Genomic DNA, 23514 nt, shown 5'->3' with positions numbered 1-23514 from the left:
TCGCTTCCTGTTTCAGTCAGCTGGTGTTTCCTGTTCACGTTGAGTCATTCCTCCACTGACTTCTCTAATTCTTCACTTCTTCCTCTTTCTGTCTGAACAAACTGCTGATGAGAAAACTGAACTATCCTTCTGAAACGTGATCGGATTGTTAACTGATGAAAGCTGCTGCGAACACCTCAGTCCATCAGCTACAGTACCTACATTTATTTCTTCTCTGTAGTAAAGAATATGAATACTTCCTCCTTTTGGCTGTTCATGTACAAGAATCAGATAAGATGTTCCTTTATTGATGCCCTGTAGAGGAAATTCAGATTGGCACACAAAAGTACTCTGTGTCTGTAAACATCACAATCAAGTATGTAAAATATATATATATATATATACACACACACTATGTATATGTGTGTGTAAATATATACAGCGGGGATGAAGGTACCATTTTTCAGAAAAACCTCATTTTACCAGGTGGTATTTTGTAGAAATGTATAACGACTTCCGTATAATTTCACTTCTTTTTTTTATCCTTGTTTTTATGAACTATGCATGACCTTGTTAATCTGCAAGTATATTTTGCCCTTTATCTTTGCAAAAAAATTATAAATTACATTAAACTTTGAAATTTTCTTTATTATTTATTTAAAAGTTTCATCATATGTTTCAAAAGTAACCAAACTGTATAATTGTTTAAAATGTATTTTATTGGCAATATCAATCCATTTTATAAAACATTTCTTCAACAATATGATAATTAATATTCATACTATAAATATAAATTCTCAAAATAATGCAAAAGTAGTAGTATGTTTGTCTACATAATTCCAAAACATGCATGAAAACATCTGGATGTAAAGTTCATAGATGGGACATGGAAAAGCTTCTGATAAAACATAAATGTGAACGTAACCGTACTGGTCTCATCCATGTTCCAAGTGTCCTCTGCTACCAAAAGTTAGCGGGCAAGAACCATTTATTGAAGCTGCTGAATGGACAACGTAGGCTATTGTTGCGTTCAAGGAAGGAGGTGAGCCAGTCCTTTCCCGCCATCTTCATCCACCGGGATATTTGCAGCACGATCTGCTGGCCAATTCATGTGCAAATGTTTGCACCTAAAACAGTAAAACAATTGTTGGAGGGAGACTGTTTATAAAATAAAACTTTACTGATCCTGCACTGGGATATTTGCAGCAGCTATTTACAAAAAATACAAATTTCACATTTTGTAATGACTTTAAATTTTTTTGAGTTTGAGCAGTGTGAGTGAGCTTTTTAACAGCCAAAATCAATATCAGCTCAACTCTAGAATGTGATCTGTACCCTGGTGGTCTGGTCTCTGCCCTCCTCCTGCAGTACGCCGTGCGACTTAGCAGCTGTCCTGTTTCTGACAGAGATGTCCAGAAAGACCCTCTCACAAACATCTGGCTGAATCAGACCTCCGTCTGTCTTTCTGACCTTCACTCTCGGCACATTCTGCCGGTATAATGTAACATGAACATGTTTCACTACATGCTGCAGCGCAGAGAAAGTCACCACATTAGCAGAGGGACAAAATAAACACTTGTGGTCTCTGTAGCCCGACAGGAACTCCTGACACATCAACTGTGACAGGGCAGAGTGTTAATGTTAAAGCACTAACTAACCTGTAGATTAATCCTTACTGGGACGCGTGAAACGAGAGACACAACTTGTAATTCAAAAACCGTCCCGCTTCAGAAATTTACTTACCGTTCTCAAAAACAGCTTGTATAACAGTGTAAATCTGCTGTCCCCTCAAAATAACACGTCACACAGCCGTTAATGTCTAAACCGCTGGCAACTAAAGTGAAAATGTCCAAATTGGGTCCAATCAGCCATTTTCCCTCCCCGCTGTCCTGTGACTCGTTAGTGTTACAGGGTCGCAGGTGTGTTAAATTTGGTGTTGTCGCTCTCACGCTCCCTCATACTGCTCGCTGGAAGTTCAACATGGCAGCTCATGGCAAAGAACTCTCTGAGGACCTGAAACAAAGCTGGCCGAGGCTGTAAGTTCATCCCAACAGCTGTTTATTTGCTGATAGCTGCAACTGTCGGTCTCTTCACACAACTTAGGGACTTTATATCTTTTGTGGCAGCACTTTACTATTTCCCCAAACGGTTATTTTGTATTTTCAAAAAACCCCGTGAGTGATGGATGCCAAATGATCTGACGTCTGTGAAACTGCTGGTTCAGCTTCAGCGTGATGAAAAAGGTCATCAGATGTTTCCAGCTGACTTCCCTCCACCTTGGATGTTTCATCATCGTCGTCTGAAACTTTCCCACTTTTCTCTTTGACAGATTAAGTTCTTGACTTGATGATTTAATGCTGAAATGGCTCCCATGTTACTTTCCTTGCTGCGATTGGGATCCCACGGTTCACCTCTCTGCAGAGTCCGAACATCTAATGATGCTGATGGATTACTGTTGGCGGAAGCTGTAATCAGAGAGCGTTCCCTCCTGCTACACAAAAGGAACTTAAAGAAGGAAAGAAAGATGTGAACAAAGTTTGAGGACAGAAAGGATGGATGGTTTGGAAGAGGGGTCAGGGAAGCCATCTCCACCCGGGTAGAAAGACCATTGCTGAACAGGAAACTGTTGTTTTAGTTATTTCACTAAAATTCACATGGAAGCGCTCCATCACTCTGGATTTCAGATGTCACACCACAGACTGTATAAAAAGGTCCACACCTACAGGTAGGGGGTCCAGGTCCTTGTTGCAACAGAGCGGTTGGGTGAAGCGGTACGGCTGCCTACGAGGAAGCTCCCAGAATGCATTGCTAAATGTAGTAAACACATATGTGTATCACAAACTGTTTCATTCACATGAACATGTCTAAAGTGACTAACGTTGCGGCGTATTGACTTCAGCTGGTTGCGGTCCATCCTACGGACCACAAACATGTCCGTCAGCGCTCGGATGCGTTGAAGACGTCTTGTTTTCTTGTCCGATTTGTGAGGACGGCAAACTGGACGTGTTGTCACGGAGAAGTCCGGCAAAAACTCGTCACGTCTGTTAACGTAAGAGCCGCCATCGACTACTGATGATGTATCGGGTTCCTGAAGGGTCGTCCCGTTTCGCAGGGGGAGATTTCAACCAAGGGGAAAAGGGTAGCCTGGAAAACAAGGGGTCGGGGTAAAAAAGGAATGGGCTGTTTCAGGAAACCTATTAGGAAGTGATTTGGAAGGAAAGCAGCATGGCTGACTTTAGAATCATGGATATTATGATTATTGATGCATTAATCTACTGTTGCTGGACCTGCACTCACTGTGCATGAACATGAGCTCTGAAGGGAGGGCAGTTCTGCCGTCTCCTGCAAACCTGCCCCGGCTTTAATCGGGTCCTCTTGCTGAGCTCACGTCTCTTGCAGATATAGTACCTGAACTGTACTTCTGTAGGTAGATTAATTTCTAATTTTACAGGGCTGTATAACGAGGTTCAGTTTCTGCAAAAACAATACTTTTATTATATTCCCTGCACCGAGAAGAGTTTCTGAACTTCCTGATGTTTCTGGAAGAAGAGACCTGATGACCTGATCCAGGATCAGGTTTCAATGAGACACCCGACAAACTGGCCAGAGATGAAGTGCTGCGGAGCTGAGATGTGATTGGTGGATCCAGATGAATTTGAATAAACGGTGTCACTGCCAGTCACAGAGGCGAAACAGGAAGTGAGAGAAACGACTTGTTCCTCAGAGAAAACGGAAGCAGATCAACGACAGACACAGACGGTTAAAAGAGACGGACAGGTGTGTGAGACGGCAGCAGAGACCCTGCAGGTGTGTGTGAGCACTATAAATACACAGAGTGTGTACTAGTACTCGGGGAGTGTACTCAGAGCGATGGACGGGGTGAGTGAGGACGACCTCTGCTGGCTGCAGCTGGACGACTTCAGGATGCTGCTCATCAAAACCATCGAGCCCTCCAGGATCACCCCGTACCTCCGCCAGTGCCAGGTAACTCCTGCTGCTCCTCCTCCAGTCACTCCCTACCTGCTTCACCTCCTTATACTGCCAGTGCCAGGTCCATCTGCTCCTTCTGCACCTCCTTATACTCCTGTCCTTGTTTTTAGTGCTCCCTCCTCCTCCTCCACACACCACACTCCACCAGAGTCAAGAACTCCTGCTGAGCCTCCTGCTCCTGCTGCATCTTATTGTTCTCCTGTCGCTCCTCCTGCTGCTTTATTCCACACAGCTCCTCCTTTGCCGTACGCGTAAGGTGTTGATTGGTTGTTTTGTGGCGGGCACTGTCAGGTGATCGGCGCTGATGATGAGGAGCAGCTCTTCAACGACCCCGCCCTCGTCATCAGGAGTAGAAAAGCCGGTAAGAAACACTTTCTGAAACATTCATCCAATCACAGTGGGCGTATCGGAGCACGTGAAATGATGTCACACAGGTCAGCTCGTCGTATGAGCGGGTGAAGTGGTGCCCAATCAAACAGTTTTCATCTTTGACCTTTTGTACTGACCCCGGTCCTCTGCAGGAGCCCTGCTGGACATCCTGCAGAGGACCGGGGTCAAAGGTTACACAGCCTTCCTGGAAAGTCTGGAGCTGGATTATCCTCAACTGTACAGCCGCATCACCGGGAAGGAGCCCAACAGGACCTTCAGCATCCTCATTGGTCTGTTCACCTGTCTGTCTGTTCACCTGTCTGTCTGGTCACCTGTCTGTTCACCTGTCTGTCTGTCTGGTCACCTGTCTGTCTGGTCACCTGTCTGTCTGTCTGTTCACCTCTCTGGTCACCTGTCTGTCTGTCTGTTCACCTCTCTGGTCACCTGTCTGTCTGTCTGTCTGTCCCGTTAATAATTTGGCGTTACTAACGTGTCTCTCTCTTCAGACACAGCAGGTGAATCAGGTCTGACTCAGTTCTTGATGTCGGAGCTGAGCCGCATGCAGAGGGCGCTGCAGGACGAGAGGAGGCGTCGCCAGCAGGCCTGCTCCCTCGCCAAGGAACAGGTGGGCAGGTTACCAAGGAAGCGTTAATGCTGTAGGTCACAGCGCTCTCTGACCACAGACGGTACCATGCTGATTACATCTTTGTGTTTTGGCCTGCTGGTTTGTGGCGGCCTCCAGGAGGTTTGGTCTCGGCAGCAGCAGCTGAGGGACCGCGAGCTGAAGAAGCTGACTGAGCGCGTGCAGAAAGTTCGGGAGGAGCGGGACCGGCTGAATGAGGAGGTGAAACAGTTCAGAGATCACAACTACAGTCTGATGGCGGACATCAACGCTCTGAGCCAGGAGAAGAGCAACGCCCTGCTGGCCAACAGGGACCTGCAGATAGAGGTCGGCTGACCCCTCCCCCTCACGTTGACCCCTGCAGGTGGATCTGACCTCTGACCTCTGTGTGTGTGTGTGTGTGTGTGCAGGTGGAGCGTCTGAAACACACGGTGCAGCGAGCTGAAAGTCAGACTCGCCTGCTGAGATGCCGAACACTGAGGCAGCTGCAGAAGGTGAAGACGCCTTTTATCTCGCTTCTTTAGAGCCACACTGTCGACTTTAACTGACACTGTCTGCGCTTCCACTTCACATCTGATATTTAACAATTTGAGATAATTGAGATAAACTATTTGTTCCTAGTTTTTTAAAAACAATTGTTTTGACATGTTTGAACAGTAAACAAGTTAAGGCCAATTAATACTTCTGTGTCAAGCAGAACCCTCCGGCTCCCACCAGTGAAGCTGATGCTGAAGTTAAACCTGTAGGAGGGTAGGGCGTAGGGAACGAGGCTACGGCATAGGGAGTACGAGGCCACGGCGTAGGGAGTACGAGGCTACGGCGTAGGGAACGAGGCTACGGCATAGGGAGTACGAGGCCACGGCGTAGGGAGTACGAGGCTACGGCGTAGGGAACGAGGCTACGGCATAGGGAGTACGAGGCCACGGCGTAGGGAGTACGAGGCCACGGCGTAGGGTACGAGGCTACGGCGTAGGGAGTACGAGGCCACGGTGTAGGGAGTACGAGGCAACGGCGTAGGGAGTACGAGGCCATGGCGTAGGGAACGAGGCTACGGCATAGGGAGTACGAGGCCACGGCGTAGGGAGTACGAGGCTACGGCGTAGGGTACGAGGCTACGGCGTAGGGTACGAGGCAACGGCGTAGGGAGTACGAGGCCATGGCGTAGGGAGTACGAGGCTACGGCGTAGGGAGTACGAGGCCATGGCGTAGGGAGTACGAGGCTACGGCGTAGGGAGTACGAGGCTACGGCGTAGGGTACGAGGCCACGGCGTAGGGAGTACGAGGCCATGGCGTAGGGTACGAGGCAACGGCGTAGGGTACGAGGCAACGGCATAGGGAGTACGAGGCCATGGCGTAGGGAGTATGAGGCTATGGCGTAGGCAGTACCAGGCTATGGCATAACGTGCGAGACAACTTCATAGGGTATGAGGCTATGGTGTAGAGTACGAGGCCTCTGTTCACAGGCTTAGGGATCAAAACTACGGCATATAGTACGACACAGCTTCATAGGGTACGAGGCCACGGCGTAGGGTACGAGGCTACGGTGTAGGGTACGAGGTCACAACGTAGGGAGTACGAGGCCACAACATAGGGAGTACGAGGCCACGGCGTAGGGAGTACGAGGCCACAGCATAGGAAGTATGAGGCTATGGCGTAGGCAGTACTAGGCTATGGCATAACGTGCGAGACAACTTCATAGGGTACTGAGGCTATGGTGTAGGGTATGAGGCTTCGGCGTAGGGTAGAAGCTACAGCATAGCGTATGAGGCTATGGTATAGAGTACGAGGCCTCTGTTCACAGGCTTAGGGATCAAAACTACGGCATATAGTACCACACAGCTTCATAGGGTACGAGGCCACGGCGTAGGGTACGAGGCCACGGCGTAGGGTAGGAGGCTACGGCGTAGGGTAGGAGGCTACGGCGTAGGGTACGAGGCAACGGCGTAGGGTACGAGGCAACGGCGTAGGGTAGAAGCTATGGCATAGGGTACTGAGGCTACGGCGTAGGGTACGAGGCTACGGCGTAGGGTACGAGGCTACGGCGTAGGGTAGGAGGCTACGGCGTAGGGTACGAGGCAACGGCGTAGGGTACGAGGCAACGGCGTAGGGTACGAGGCTACGGCGTAGGGTACGAGGCCACGGCGTAGGGTACATTACATTTATTCATTTAGCTGACACTTTTATCCCAAGCGACTTACAATTGCTCTATATGTCAGGAGGTGGCACGCTTCTGGAGTAATGGTGGTTGTATAATAGTGGGGAGTTGAACCCCGGCCAAAGGCATGCGTCTTATCCACTGCACCATCACTAGAGGTTGCAGCGGCCTACAGTGTAGATTCAACGCAGTATAAATTGGCCGGGAGAGAGACATGGCCACGGCGTAGGGTACGAGGCTACGGCGTAGGGAGTACGAGGCCACGGCGTAGGGAGTACGAGGCAACGGCGTAGGGAGTACGAGGCCATGGCGTAGGGAGTACGAGGCCATGGCGTAGGGAGTACGAGGCAACGGCGTAGGGAGTACGAGGCAACGGCGTAGGGAGTACGAGGCCACGGCGTAGGGAGTACGAGGCCACGGCGTAGGGTACGAGGCTACGGCGTAGGGTACGAGGCCACGGCGTAGGGAGTACGAGGCCATGGCGTAGGGAGTACGAGGCTACGGCGTAGGGAGTACGAGGCCACGGCGTAGGGAGTACGAGGCCACGGCGTAGGGAGTACGAGGCTACGGCGTAGGGTACGAGGCTACGGCGTAGGGAGTACGAGGCCATGGCGTAGGGAGTACGAGGCCATGGCGTAGGGTACGAGGCAACGGCGTAGGGTACGAGGCAACGGCATAGGGAGTACGAGGCCATGGCGTAGGGAGTATGAGGCTATGGCGTAGGCAGTACCAGGCTATGGCATAACGTGCGAGACAACTTCATAGGGTATGAGGCTATGGTGTAGAGTACGAGGCCTCTGTTCACAGGCTTAGGGATCAAAACTACGGCATATAGTACGACACAGCTTCATAGGGTACGAGGCCACGGCGTAGGGTACGAGGCTACGGTGTAGGGTACGAGGTCACAACGTAGGGAGTACGAGGCCACAACATAGGGAGTACGAGGCCACGGCGTAGGGAGTACGAGGCCACAGCATAGGAAGTATGAGGCTATGGCGTAGGCAGTACTAGGCTATGGCATAACGTGCGAGACAACTTCATAGGGTACTGAGGCTATGGTGTAGGGTATGAGGCTTCGGCGTAGGGTAGAAGCTACAGCATAGCGTATGAGGCTATGGTATAGAGTACGAGGCCTCTGTTCACAGGCTTAGGGATCAAAACTACGGCATATAGTACGACACAGCTTCATAGGGTACGAGGCCACGGCGTAGGGTACGAGGCCACGGCGTAGGGTACGAGGCTACGGCGTAGGGTACGAGGCAACGGCGTAGGGTACGAGGCAACGGCGTAGGGTAGAAGCTATGGCATAGGGTACTGAGGCTACGGCGTAGGGTACGAGGCTACGGCGTAGGGTACGAGGCTACGGCGTAGGGTAGGAGGCTACGGCGTAGGGTACGAGGCAACGGCGTAGGGTACGAGGCAACGGCGTAGGGTACGAGGCTACGGCGTAGGGTACGAGGCAACGGCGTAGGGTACGAGGCCACGGCGTAGGGTACATTACATTTATTCATTTAGCTGACACTTTTATCCCAAGCGACTTACAATTGCTCTATATGTCAGGAGGTGGCACGCTTCTGGAGTAATGGTGGTTGTATAATAGTGGGGAGTTGAACCCCGGCCAAAGGCATGCGTCTTATCCACTGCACCATCACTAGAGGTTGCAGCGGCCTACAGTGTAGATTCAACGCAGTATAAATTGGCCGGGAGAGAGACATGGAGAGAAAAGTAAAATAAATAGTTAAACACTTTTATGGCCAAAAGTAGCGTTCGTGAGCAACAACATTAATGTTTGAATGTGTGTTTTCAGAGCAGGGGTGTGGCTCTGCCCACAGAGACCTTCTTCCACCCCAACAGAGCGGAGGAGCAGAAAGAGGAGGAGCAGGAGGAGAAAAAGGAGGAGGAGAAGGAGAAAAAGGAGGAGAAGGAGAAAAAGGAGGAGAAGCAGCAGCAGCAGGACAGTCCAGCTCCTCCTCAGATGAACCTCCTCACTACAGTGTTCAGACTGAGGACAGACCTCCACAGAGCCGAGGAGAAGAGAGCCAGGGTGAGGAGGAGGAGGAGGAGGAGGAGGAGGAAAATAAGTCTAAAAATACACTGAATGAACCTCCTTACAGTCAGAAGGAGGCGCGCCTCCTTTCTTTCAGACAAGTCCTGTAAAATGTATTCACGCTGCTTTATTTTGGTAAAACGCCAAACTTCCTGCACACGGTCAGAAAAGAGGAGTGCTGATTGATTGATTGATTGATTAAATGATTGATTGATTGATTGATTAAATGATTGATTGATTGATTGATTAAATGATTGATTGATTGATTAAATGATTGATTGATTGATTGATTGATTGATTAAATGATTGATTGATTGATTGATTAAATGATTGATTGATTGATTGATTAGGTTTCAGTGATGTCACTCATTAACATGTTTACATAGATGAAATATAATGAGGAACTGTACCTGCCTTCAGAATAAGAGCGTACGCTACATTTACTAACAGCAGGTGTGAATGTGTCCAGGTGTGTGAGAGAGCAGCAGGTAGAACCATCACAGCTCCTCCAGGTGCTTCTGTTGGATCAGCTGATCAGGGGTGTTTGTTTTCAGAGCCTGGAGGAGAAGGAGGAGCTGCAGCTGCGCTGCGCTCAGCTGAAGGAGGACGTCAGGATATACCGACAACGAAACAAACAAACCCTCAGACACCTGGAGGAGGTGACCGGGGAGCGGGACAAGGTGAGGGGGGGGAGGAGGAGGTGACCGGGGAGCGGGACAAGGTGAGGGGGAGGAGGAGGAGGAGGAGGAGGAGGTGACCGGGGAGCGGGACAAGGTGAGGGGGAGGAGGAGGAGGAGGAGGAGGTGACCGGGGAGCGGGACAAGGTGAGGGGGAGGAGGAGGAGGTGACCGGGGAGCGGGACAAGGTGAGGGGGGGGAAGAGGAGGAGGAGGTGACTGGGGAGCGGGACAAGGTGAGGGGGGGGAAGAGGAGGAGGTGACCGGGGAGCGGGACAAGGTGAGGGGGGGAAGAGGAGGAGGTGACCGGGGAGCGGGGGGGGGGGAAGAGGAGGAGGTGACCGGGGAGCGGGACAAGGTGAGGGGGGGAAGAGGAGGAGGTGACCGGGGAGCGGGACAAGGTGAGGGGGAGGAGGAGGTGACCGGGGAGCGGGACAAGGTGAGGGGGGGGATGAAGAGGAGGAGGTGACCGGGGAGCGGGACAAGGTGAGGGGGGGAAGAGGAGGAGGAGGTGACTGGGGAGCGGGACAAGGTGAGGGGGAGGAAGAGGAGGAGGTGACCGGGGAGCGGGACAAGGTGAGGGGGGGAAGAGGAGGAGGTGACCGGGGAGCGGGACAAGGTGAGGGGGAGGAAGAGGAGGAGGTGACCGGGGAGCGGGACAAGGTGAGGGGGGGGAAGAGGAGGAGGTGACCGGGGAGCGGGACAAGGTGAGGGGGGGGAAGAGGAGGAGGTGACCGGGGAGCGGGACAAGGTGAGGGGGAGGAAGAGGAGGAGGTGACCGGGGAGCGCGACAAGGTGAGGGGGAGGAAGAGGAGGAGGTGACCGGGGAACAGGGAGAGAGAGAGACGAGAGGAGGAGGAGGAGGGGAACAGGGAGAGACGAGAGGAGGAGGAGGAGGAGGGGAACAGGGAGAGACGAGAGGCGGAGGAGGAGGAGGAGGGGAACAGGGAGAGACGAGAGACGAGAGGAGGAGGAGGAGGGGAACAGGGAGAGACGAGAGGAGGAGGAGGTGACCGGGGAACAGGGAGAGAGAGAGACGAGAGGAGGAGGAGGAGGGGAACAGGGAGAGACGAGAGGAGGAGGAGGAGGGGAACAGGGAGTGGGACAGGAGGAGGAGCGTAGTGATGATGTCATGATTGTGAGCCCTCTGATTGGTGTTTCAGGCTGTGTCGTTGCAGTCGGAGAAGCATGAGGAGGTGCGGCTGCTCCTGCAGGAGAAGGACCAGTACAGAGAGCTGGTCAGACAGCTCACTGAGAAATTTGATAGGCTGGAGCTCATGCTGCTGAGGTCACAGGGGGAGGAGCTACAGTTGAGGACACGCCTCCGCAGGCTCACCTGTAAAACTCACCAGGTGAGGAGGCGGAGGGAGAGGAGGTGATGACAGTGTTGATGATGTAATGACAACGATGATGTAATGATGAAGGCTTTCTCCCTCAGTGTGACAGGAGCAGTGAGGAAGAGGAGGAGCCCGCAGACAACGCCGATAAAGGTGAGTCACGTCAAGGTCATGAGGAGTGGCGAGACGTGAAGCGGTGTGATCATGTGACCTGGTATCATGTGACCCTGTGCGATCAGGCAGCAGCGAGGAGGTGCGCAGTGGGATGTCGGGGGAGAACGAGGAGGCGGCGGCCCCGCAGGAGAACAGCTCAACACCGGGAGGAGCCACAGAGTCTAAACAGAAGCCCAGGACTGCTGCATCATGGGTAATATACCTGAGGACTTCAGGTGGCGTTCACGGTGGAGGTCAGAAATTTCTGAGTTCCGAGTTGTCTCGAAAGCAGCGTTAGTCCCTCCCAGCCGACGGCGGCGACAGACATGTAAAGAAACGAGCTGCACAGCTGCAACATCTGTCCGGTGTTTGAGCTGCGACCTCTGTCAGAGCAGCAAAACGGAGATCTTTCCAGAAACACGTCTGTCCACATCATGACACGCAGAAACAGCTGCAGCCAATCAGACGCTACGCAGACACACAGTGGCTTTGATTTCAGCCGTCAGCCTGACGACAGCAACGCTTCATCCTCAGGCCTGTAAAGTGCGATTTATACTTGCGCTACGCCGCAGCCTCAAAAATGTAACTATGCGTGGAGGCGATGCGGAGCGTGAGCACTGTGATTGGGTGGCCTCACAATGCCTCCGAGCCGACAGGAAGTTCTTTGACGTCAGTGAAGTTTTACCATTAGAGCGAAATGATGAAAGTCAACACAGTGGACGCTGTAGCGCTGCTGCCGACTAGCGTTTGACGGTGTAATTGCAGAATGACACCGACGCACAAGTATAAATGCATGTATACGTGCGGCGTAACTACGCATGTTCTGACGCAGGAGTATAAATCACGCTTTAGAGATGACACAGCAACATTTATCTCCTAGAGAGAGCCTAAGCCCCGCCCCTTCCTGTGGACCACCATGGGAGCTTACTTTGGAAAAACTATGTACGGTAGTCAACGGCGAGACACCACTAATGTTTTGATCCCGTTTGAACTGTGCTCTGAATCGCACACATGATGATGGTCAATTTAAAATGTACATTTCAAGTCAGGAAAGTTTGATGTTAAACTGTTGAAGCTAACGTCATCGCAGGCAATGTCACTGAAGCTAACGTCACTGAAGCTAACGTCACTGAAGCTAACGTCATCGCAGCCAATGTCACTGAAGCTAACGTCACTGAAGCTAACATCGCTGAAGCTAACGTCATCGCAGCCAATGTCACTGAAGCTAACGTCACTGAAGCTAACATCGCTGAAGCTAACGTCACTGAAGCTAACGTCATCGCAGCCAATGTCACTGAAGCTAACGTCACTGAAGCTAACGTCATCGCAGCCAATGTCACTGAAGCTAACGTCACTGAAGCTAACGTCATCGCAGCCAATGTCACTGAAGCTAACGTCACTGAAGCTAATGTCACTGAAGCTAACGTCACTGAAGCTAACATCGCTGAAGCTAACGTCACTGAAGCTAACGTCATCGCAGCCAATGTCACTGAAGCTAACGTCGCTGAAGCTAACGTTGCTGAAGCTAGTGTTACTGAAGCTAACGTTGCTGAAGCTAACGTTGCTGAAGCTAGTGTTACTGAAGCTAACGTCATCGCAGCCAATGTCACTGAAGCTAACGTCGCTGAAGCTAACGTCACTGAAGCTAACGTCGCTGAAGCTAACGTCACTGAAGCTAACGTTGCTGAAGCTAACGTCGCTGAAGCTAACGTCATCGCAGCTAACGTCATTGAAGCTAACGTTGCTGAAGCTAACGTCACTGAAGCTAACGTTGCTGAAGCTAACATTGCTGAAGCTAGTGTTACTGAAGCTAACGTCATCGCAGCCAATGTCACTGAAGCTAACGTCATTGAAGCTAACGTCACTGAAGCTAACGTCACTGAAGCTAACGTTGCTAAAGCTAGTGTTACTGAAGCTAACGTCATCGCAGCCAATGTCACTGAAGCTAACGTCGCTGAAGCTAACGTTGCTGAAGCTAGTGTTACTGAAGCTAACGTCACTGAAGCTAGTGTTACTGAAGCTAACGTGTGTGATTCAGCGCTCAGCTCAAACAGGATCAAAAGATAAGTTGTCTCTCGCCATTGACTACCGTACATATATTTTCCAAAGTAAGGTCCTCTGGAAGGGGCGGGACTTAAGCTCTCTACAGCACCAATTACAGTTGTCATCAAGAAAGCAGGTCAGTGCTGAATGCTCTGCTTGATGTTACAGCCTAATAATCACACACCTGTCCGTCTGTCTCTCTGTCTGTCCACCTGTCCGTCTGTCTCTGTCTGTCCACCTGTCTGCCTGTCCACCTGTCTGTCCACCTGTCCACCTGTCTGTCCGCCTGTCTGTCCGTCTGTCTCTCTGTCTGTCCGCCTGTCTGTCCGTCTGTCTGTCCACCTGTCCGTCTGTCTCTCTGTCTGTCCGCCTGTCTGTCTGTCCGTCTGTCCACCTGTCTGTCCGTCTGTCTCTCTGTCTGTCCGCCTGTCTGTCCGTCTGTCTGTCCGTCTCTCTGTCTATCCACCTGTCCCTCTGTCTGTCCGCCTGTCTGTCCGTCTCTCTGTCTGTCCGTCTGTCTGTCTGTCCGTCTGTCCACCTGTCTGTGTCCACTTGTCTGTCTGTCTCTCTGTCTGTCCGCCTGTCTGTCCGTCTGTCTCTCTGTCTGTCTCCACCTGTCTGTCTGTCTCTCTGTCTGTCCGCCTGTCTGTCCGTCCGTCTGTCCACCTGTCTGTCCGTCTGTCTCTCTGTCTGTCCACCTGTCTGTCTGTCTCTCTGTCTGTCTCCACCTGTCCGTCTGTCTCTCTGTCTGTCCACCTGTCTGTCTGCAGGAGACGGGGACAGACGAGTCCAGATTTCAACCACACTTCTTTTACCGCAGGTCAGTTGGCGATTCGTTTCCACTTTATATTTCTGCACCAATCAGAGTCCTTCTGCAGCTTGTTGTTCTTGTTTCCATGACGACAGGAAGCGTGCCGTCAGGTCGAAGCTCTGCTGCAAAGAGTACCCCGCCGGTAACCTGGACGACAGCAGCATCAGCGACATGAGCGACTCGGACTGAACTTGGTTCTGTCAGATCTTTCTGTTAGTGAAGATGTTGATTTGGTTTCTGAACATTTTGAATAAAGTTCGTCTGCTTCATCTGGCGTGTTTGTGTCTGCGGCGAGGAAGAAAAAGCACTGGTTTTATTGATCTGCTACTGCCCGGGGAGTTCACAGTGGACGAGCTCCGGCTCGACGACAGCAGCAACTTCCTGTTTTAGGAAACGCACGAGGAATAAATATCTGATGAATAACAACAGCAGCAGAGCGAAAGGAAAAGGTTTTCAGACGCTTTCAGTTGCTTACTTTAGAGAATTTAAACTTTACTTTACACTTACCGAGTTTAAAAAGCTCTCCTCAAAAGCGGGTTGGAGGAACTTTTAGAACAGAGGTTTAGGTCCACAAATAGGGAACAAATGTTTTCAGTAAATTCAACCTTATTCTGAAAATTCAAAACCAAAAGCTGCTTTTCAGAAGAACATTTTAGATTCTCCAGGTGAACGGTCCCCAAACACCAGGGTCATTCTGAGAACAAAGAGGCCCAGAATTAAACTTTCTTCTCGACGTTTCCACTTTATTCTGGAAATACGTTTTAAAAAGACCCTCTTCCGGATTCACATCTTGGGTTTTAAGACTTTTTCTGCCGCGTGTTCGGAATTTACGATTTTCTCCGCGGACCGGGAACGCCGCAGAGCATTGCTGGTTGCCGTGGTGACGGAGAGACGCTCGGAGCGGCAGGTAAAGGTGATCAAGCAAGCTAACCGGAGAGGAAGAAACCGGGACCAGGGAGACCCAGACTTACATACACGGCAGAACCCTGATCCGGTACCGAGGGGACTGTGATCCGGCTCCGAGGGACTGTGATCCGGCTCCGAGGGGGGGCGCTGTAAGACCCGGACCAGCAGCTAATAACCGTTAGCATGTGTGAGAGCAGGGCGGTTCCGAGCGGAAAGGTGTACCGGCAGCTGTTCGACGCGCAGGTGGGTCCGAGGTCTCAGTCTGACTCTAGTCCTGTACTGCAGTTTTATAAACCGGGTCGGGGCACCGCGGGCTCGGGTTCTGGTGGTCTAGGTCCCGAGGCTCCCGTTTTACTCCGCCGACATTTTGAAACATGGCGGGTTGCGTCTCTGTGTTGCGGCCCGTTAGAGGTCCGGGAGCAGCAGGGGCGGGTCTAGGACCCGGACCTTTAGGAGGACTTGTTGGCTGCAGGGATCAGGGTAACATGCCCCCCCCAGTAAATAAAATCTATATGTAAGAGAAGTTCTGTGAGTGTTTGGACAGAAAGACTTTTATAGTTTTTGATCAAAGTAATTCTGAATAAGTTGATCTAATCTAAAATCTAAATATAAATAAAAAATCTGAGGTTTTAACCTCCCATAAGCTCGCGAGCTAGTTGGTGTTCTAGCTCAGACTGTCTGAGGAATAAAACTATAGGAAAGTTTATTTTGTTCCCCTTGCTCTTATTTTATCTGCTACCTGTTAAATGGAAGGGCTGAGCGGAAAATACCTTCGATTAAATACAAATTAATTTGTTAGCTGTAGACATTAATTTGACTTCATAATATGTTAAGCGGCCTTCTTAAAGATAAAAATGGGATTTTGGGCGAGACGCCTACATTTTCTGTCTGACTGGATTTTTTTAATTTAACAAAAGGTTGAAAGTATAAAAACGGACCATGTATGTTCACTTTAACTAACTTTAGGTTTTGTAATTGTAAATTGTGTTTTGCCCTATTTGGCATGATTTCCAAAGCGTCTGTATTTATATTTCCATAAAAAGACTTTTCAGCGCGGCTTTCCTGACAGGCTGTTTGGTTTTTGTGCTTTTTTATTGGAAGACTTTTACATATAAAGTATTTTTATTGTAGTATGATTTGGAATAGATCTTCCTGCAATTTGACACACTTTTTCTTATGTTTCAGAAACAGTGGATTATTTTCAGTCTTTGTACAATGTCCTTAGAGAAATGCTAAATCATTTAGAGCTTGTGATTTCACTGCTGGTTACTCTTTTAATTATTATTATTACTGTTTAATCAGATGCCACAGGCGGCAAGTGTTGCATCTTACAGAAAATTACAAATGAAAACTAAATGAAGCAACGTGCTTATTACGACCCATGTTTACGTCTTTAGCGCCCTCTGTTGGCCGTGTCAGACCCAGGACTTTCTTTTAATTACATCTGGTTAAAATATCTTTTTTTGTACAGAATATTTAGTTTGTTGATCTCTTTAAATCTATATCTTTAATGATATGCGGTGTTCATATCATCTGGAGCGACCAATGATGGCAAAAACTATTTTAAATCAAAAATAAAATCTGTTAATTACTGATACAGTCTGTTGAGTGAATGATATTTTTAAAACATTTTTATCAGTTATGCGATTTAGAGAAAAAATGATGAGTAAAGAAAGGGACTGAGACATTATAGACAAAAATATGAGATCTTTATTTACAAAAACCCAAAAGAAATCAAATACATGGTTTCTAAAACCTTTAAAGAACTTAATTAATTAAGAAAGCATTTCATTTTTAACACAGCAGTCTTAATGTTTGAACAACTGCAATAAATATTTTCACTTTTTGTATTTTAAAATTGGCCAGTTGAAAATCTTTATACGAGGGGCGGCTGTGGCTCAGGAGGTAGAGCGGGTTGCCCGTTACTCGGAAGGTTCAATCCCGGCTCCTTCAGGCTGCATGTCGAAGTGTCCTTGGTCAAGATACTGAACCCTGAACGGCCCCTGGTGGCTGTTCCACCTGATCCACTAGAGTGGAGCCATACAGAGCATTTACATCTAGGAGTCAGCTGATGAGCTTAGGGGGCCGCCGTACCGCTAACTACCCTACTAAACAAACATCTTTCTGAGCAGCAGGTGATTCATGATCTCACCCGTCTGGACTGTAATAAGCTTTGCTCTCTCGTGGCTACAGCTAGTCCAACACAGCTGTTCTGGCTGCGCTCCACCGGCTCCAGGGCCCCGTTTCAGTGTAACCCTGAACTCTGAGCTGCCAAACTCCGGGTTTTACTCCGATCAGAATCAGTTCAGTCAACTCTGAGTATGTTGAGCCTGATTAAAACGCGTGGGGGGGGTGAAACAAAGCCTCATCAATGGAGCTCTGATACGATTCACCATGGCAACGGGTAAATAAAGGCAGAGCCTCCATTTTAATGGGGTGGAGCTACAAATATGAACGCTGCCAACGCACAACATGATTGGCTCCAAAACGCAGGAGTGGAGGATCGATACGTTACCAATATTACATTTTATTCACTTATTCATCATTCAGCAGACTGGAGTTTCCTTAATGAATGATAAAGAGCAGATTCTCCTGCAGCCTGTTATTCATTTTAAATACAGGCTACAGGCCTGTTTGTTCAGCTGGAACCTGACGGAGGCAATAACTGAAGATGAAAAGATTAATGGAACAGATCAGACACAGTTTAGGCTCCTCGTGGACCTGTGATTGGAAAGTGACAGTCCGACTCAGCAGGCCTATTAATGGTTTTATTGCAGTGGAAAATGTGTCCAGGTTCAAACTGACTGTGTCTTTGTTCCTTTAATAAAATCTGGCTCATTTCGTATTTTATGAAATGCTGTCAAAACGCATTCAGACTATCAGCAGATTAAACTACATTTATTTGCTTCAGCTGCACCACAGTCGTCCTCACTCAGACATATTCACATCATATCCAGCTGATAACTGAGAGGAATGTTCAGTCTGTGCGACCACAAGATGAAAGGTAACTGTTCTCTGATCAGTTTTATACAGATCAGTTTAAACTGCAGCTCACAGTCAGTGTTCTGCCTTAATGTTCACAGAGTCACTGAGTTATAAAGAAGGACAGTGTAGATTATAGATTTGATTCCGTGCTGAGGATAAATTTACGATGTCCAACTCTCTGTCCAACTCTCTGTCCAACTCTCTGTCCAACTCTCTGTCCTCACATCGATGACAGAAAAAAAAAATGAATAGCCTACTTAACCGTGATTTTGATGTTTCTAAAGACGTAACTGTTCCAATATGTGCTTTGATATCGACAGTCTAACGACCAGGCTAACGACCAGGCTAACGACCAGGCTAATGACCAGGCTAACGACCAGGCTAAAGACCAGTCTTACACCCCTTGGACCTCTGATTTGTACTCAGGCTTTCGTTTTCCACGCACGGAGACACGGAGACACTGAGGAACGACCAGGCTAAAGACCAGGCTAGCGACCAGGCTAGCGACCAGGCTAAAGACCAGTCTAACGACCATGCTAACGACCATGCTAACGACCAGGCTAACGACCAGGCTAACGACCAGGCTAGCGACCAGGCTGGCCCGTGATAGATTAAACCCATTGGACCTCTGATTTGTACTCAGGCTTTCGTTTTCCACGCACGGAGACACTGAGGAACGACCAGGCTAGCGACCAAGCTAAAGACCAGGCTAAAGACCAGGCTAAAGACCAGGCTAGCGACCAGTCTAACGACCAGGTTAGCGACCAGGCTAGCGACCAGGCTAAAGACCAGGCTAGCGACCAGGCTAGCGACCAGGCTAACGACCAGGCTAACGACCAGGCTAACGACCAGGCTAACGACCAGGCTAACGACCAGGCTAACGACCAGGCTAACGACCAGGCTAAAGACCAGGCTAGCGACCAGGCTAACGACCAGGCTAGCGACCAGGCTAGCGACCAGGCTAACGACCAGGCTAACGACCAGGCTAGCGACCAGGCTAGCGACCAGGCTGGCCCGTGATAGATTACACCCCTTGGACCTCTGATTTGTACTCAGGCTTTCATTTTCCACGCACGGAGACACTGAGGATTACCGTCCTGCTGGCAGTTGGCTTGCAGCACGGACAGAAACGGTGCCCTCAGTCCTTCCCTACAAGTGCGTCTGGCACTAAGATATTTTGCTACAGGATCATTTGGAAACCTGGTTGGTGATTCAATTCAAGTGCGTAAATCTACTGTGTGTAGAACAATAATCATTATGTCAGCGCTTTAACGACTATGTTAAGTTTCCAACTCAGCCCGAGCAACAATGACCCCATACCTGAACCCAGCAAGTGTCAGTGAGCAGCGCTACAGAAATGCGGTGGAGCGGTGCATAGGTGTTCTGAGGAACCGATGGGCCTGTTTGAGGTAGGCCTGTCCAATTCTATTTTATTCAAGCCCCGACCCCGAATATCAGAGTGCAGCACAGTAACGTTAACCAAACTGTGCTGTGATAAACCCATGGCGCTGTCCCTGCTGCTGAACCCAATTGTGATTGCTACTTTTTCTTCCCGCACTACTGTCAGTTTTAGCTTGGATCTATAATAGTCAAACTACAGACTTAAGTAACATGCACAGTGACAGACGGGAGCCTTGAAGAGAACTGGCACCGCTGACGGAGGAAGGAAATGCAAACGATGGGGGTGACGTTCCTTTCCTTACCCACTGAGGCCGCCACTGTCCGGGCCTACCTTACTGCTTCCTGTTTTGGATGGGCTGCAAATCAAACGTCTCACAAAACATAAACAAAATTTGCTACTGCAATAAGTTTATTTAGTAAGCTTTCTTTATATACAACACAACAACAACAACAATCACCCAAAATGTTTGAAATATTAAACTGTAGCCTAAATAACACATTTCCAAAATCTAATATGAATAATACTAATAAATGAATTTGTTGGGAATGTTTTTATTTTCTCTGCATGTTTAGACCAAATTCAATAACAGTAAAATCGATCAGTTATTCCTTACATTTTCCCCTGTCCATAAATAGCCTAATAGTGACGTGTGACTGTTGTGTGATGGTGAATCCCTGTGCTTTAAGATCTTCTTCTAATTTAAATATTTCAATGTTTAATTTAAACTTTTCAGGCTTTTTCTGCTTTAAACTTTAGTGTTTCCTGTGTGAGCTTCAGCTGTAAATTCTTCTTCTTCTTTAGCACGATTAGCTGGTGGTGGATGGCTGCTGGACCGAGATGACTGTGTAGGTTGATTGTCGGTCACATCTGGTCCAGTAAAGGTGGGCTCTGGCGGTTGGATGTTGGTTGTTCAGCTGTATGAGAGGGGGCTGCTGCTGCTGCTGCTGGTGGAAGCGCTTCGTTTGCTGTTCCACTCTCAACCCCACCGGCACTCACCGAGGGGGAGTCCTCTCCCACACTGTCTAACACCAGCGCTGAGTGTGGCCCCATGTCCGGCTTTGGTCCACCTCCTGTTGGGACATTTTGTGGAAAGTCCCAACGGTTTGCATTTTTAGGTGGCTCCACTTCTTCCTCACATCTTTTACCTCCGTAGTTTTCTCTGGACCCCTGCCAAATCTGACCAGTGATGACATGTATAGCCGCATGTCGTCATTCCGCCGCTGGTTGTCGAGGTGGTGTCCAGCAAACGATGTGGGCTTTGTTGATCATTGGCAGACTTTCTGGGGAAGACCTGGTCTGATCCGGAGAGACGGCATCCATCCCACTTGGGAAGGAGCAGCTCTCATTTCTAGAAATCTGGCCAAGTTTATTAGTGGACCAAATCCATGACAACCCAGAGTTGAGACCAGGAGGCAGAGTCGCAGTTTAACACACTTCTCTGCCCTTCTTTTTCAGCAGTTACCCACCCAAAACCCTACGCAGAGTCGCAGTCTAACACACTTCTCTGCTCCTCCATTTCAGGAGTTACTTAGTGAAAATCCTATAGTGACGGTGTCTGTCCCCCGACCATCGAAATTATTTAAAAAGGTAAACAGAAGAGGAGCTGTGCATAAAAACCTTATAAAAATTAAAACCACAAGAGCAATAGTGCAAACGCATAGGAAAATTAAAGGTGTACTAGTAAATGAACTAATATCAGATTATGATATTGATTTATTTGGTCTTACTGAAACCTGGCTGGGTGATGGAGAATATGTTAGCCTAAATGAATCCACCCCTCCCAGTCATATTAATACTCACATTCCTCGAGGCACAGGCCGAGGAGGTGGAGTTGCAGCTATCTTCGACTCTAGCCTACTAATCAGCTCTAAACCTAAACCAAACTATAACTCATTTGAAAGTCTTGTTCTTAGTCTTTCGCACCCAAGTTGGAAATCACTGCAACCAATTCTTTTTGTTATAGTGTACCGAGCACCTGGCCCGTATTCTGAATTCTTATCTGAATTTGCAGAGTTTTTGTCAACTTTAGTCCTTAAAACGGACAAAGTTATTATTGTAGGGGATTTTAATATTCATGTGGATGTTGAGAATGACAGCTTCAGTACTGCGTTTATCTCTTTGTTAGATTCCATCGGCTTCTCTCAGAGTGTTCATGAATCGACTCACTGTTTTAACCACACCCTCGACCTTGTTTTGGTGTACGGTATTGAAATTGAACATTTAGTGGTGTTCCCACAGAATCCCTCTTTATCCGACCACTGTTTGATAACTTTTGAGTTTGTATTGCTGAACTACTCGCCATTGGGCAAAAATTTCTATACAAGATGTCTGTCTGATAGTGCTATAGCTAAATTTAAGGATGCGATTCCATCAGCTCTAAATACATTATCTAGTCACAAAGTAACGGAGGACTCCTATGCTAATTTCAGTCCCTCCCAAATCGATCATCTTGTTGATAGTGCTGCTGGCTCGCTGCGAATGACACTCGACTCTGTAGCCCCTCTAAAAAAGAAAATACTAAAACAAAGACGGTTAGCTCCATGGTATAATACTGAAACTCGCAAATTAAAGCAAATATCACGGAAACTTGAGAGGAATTGGCGTTCCACCAAAGTGGAAAATTCTCGTTTAATCTGGCAAGATAGTCTTAAAACTTATAGGAAGGCCCTCCGTAATGCCAGAGCAGCGTACTACTCGTCATTAATAGAGGAAAATAGGAACAACCCCAGGTTTCTTTTCAGCACTGTAGCCAGGCTGACAGAGAGTCACAGCTCTATTGAGCCAAGTATTCCCATAGCTCTCAGTAGTTACGATTTCATGAGCTTCTTTAATGATAAAATTCTAGCTATTAGAGACAAAATTCACCAAGACCTGCCCTCAATTGGCACCGACTTATCTCTTAACTCAGGAACCTTAGAAACAGCTGTAGAACCAGATACATGTTTAGACTGTTTTGCTTCCCTCAATCTTTACCAACTAACTTCAATAATTTCTTCATCTAAACCATCAACCTGCCTCTTAGACCCCATCCCGACTAGGCTGCTTAAAGATGTTTTACCCTTAGTCAGCACCTCTATACTAGATATGATCAATCTATCTTTATCAACAGGCTATGTACCACAGTACTTTAAAGTAGCTGTAATTAAACCTCTTCTGAAAAAGCCCAAACTTGATCCGGATGTTTTATCAAACTATAGACCTACATCTAACCTTCCATTTCTCTCTAAGGTTCTGGAGAAAGCAGTTGCTAAACAGCTGTGTGACTTTCTACAGAGCAATAGTTTATTTGAGGATTTTCAGTCAGGATTTAGAGCTCATCATAGCACAGAGACAGCACTGGTGAAAATTACTAATGACCTCCTTATTGCATCAGACAAAGGACTTGTCTCTGTACTGGTTTTATTAGATCTTAGTGCTGCATTTGATACCATTGACCATCAGATCCTATTGCAGAGACTGGAATATTTCATTGGCATTAAAGGAACCGCTCTAAGCTGGTTTAAGTCCTATTTATCAGATCGATTTCAGTTTGTACATGTTAACGATGAGTCCTCCATGCACGCCAATGTTACTCATGGAGTTCCTCAAGGATCTGTCCTTGGACCAATCCTCTTCACTTTATATATGCTTCCTTTAGGCAATATTATCAGGAAACATTCCATAAGCTTTCATTGTTATGCAGATGATACTCAGTTATATCTATCGATCAAGCCAGATGAAACTCATCAGTTAGCTAAACTTCAAATGTGCCTTCAGGATGTTAAAACCTGGATGAGCTGTAATTTTCTTATGTTAAACTCAGATAAAACTGAAGTTATTGTTCTGGGGCCTAAGCACCTCCGTGACGCATTATCTAAAGATATAGTTTCCCTGGATGGCATTGCCCTGGCCTCCAGCACCACTGTGAGGAATCTTGGAGTTATCTTTGATCAGGACATGTCGTTTAAGTCCCACATTAAGCAAATTTCAAGGACCGCCTTTTTTCACCTACGTAATATTGCGAAAATCAGGAACATCCTGTCTAAAAATGATGCAGAAA

The 23514-nt window shown here is 48.3% G+C and overlaps 2 protein-coding genes across 2 annotated transcripts in view; both read left to right on the top strand.

Annotated features, from left to right (window-relative positions):
• The first annotated feature begins 3698 nt into the window (after positions 1-3698).
• card9 (caspase recruitment domain family, member 9) lies at positions 3699-14451 on the top strand. The gene is made up of 13 exons (XM_038703304.1): positions 3699-3963; positions 4261-4330; positions 4491-4628; positions 4845-4963; positions 5081-5287; positions 5371-5454; positions 8923-9159; positions 9717-9842; positions 11002-11190; positions 11277-11328; positions 11415-11542; positions 14142-14191; positions 14278-14451. Exons 1-13 carry the CDS (start codon positions 3850-3852, stop codon positions 14369-14371), a joined length of 1608 nt encoding a protein of 535 aa, XP_038559232.1. The 5' UTR covers positions 3699-3849; the 3' UTR covers positions 14372-14451.
• A 612-nt stretch (positions 14452-15063) lies between these two features.
• Positions 15064-23514, top strand: part of ccdc180 (coiled-coil domain containing 180) — a 45206-nt gene continuing 36755 nt past the window's right edge. The window contains exon 1 of the mRNA XM_038703218.1: positions 15064-15331. Within this exon, the coding sequence (XP_038559146.1) occupies positions 15272-15331 (60 nt within the window). The 5' untranslated portion in view covers positions 15064-15271. The remainder of the gene's footprint in view (positions 15332-23514) is intronic.

The sequence above is a fragment of the Micropterus salmoides genome, unplaced genomic scaffold (assembly GCF_014851395.1).
Source record: "Micropterus salmoides isolate LMB-PRFRI ecotype aquatic unplaced genomic scaffold, ASM1485139v1 Ms_hic_scaffold_7, whole genome shotgun sequence".
Lineage (NCBI taxonomy): Eukaryota > Metazoa > Chordata > Actinopteri > Centrarchiformes > Centrarchidae > Micropterus > Micropterus salmoides.
Note: the sequence above shows the minus strand (reverse complement) of the source record. Positions and strands in the feature narration are given on the sequence as shown.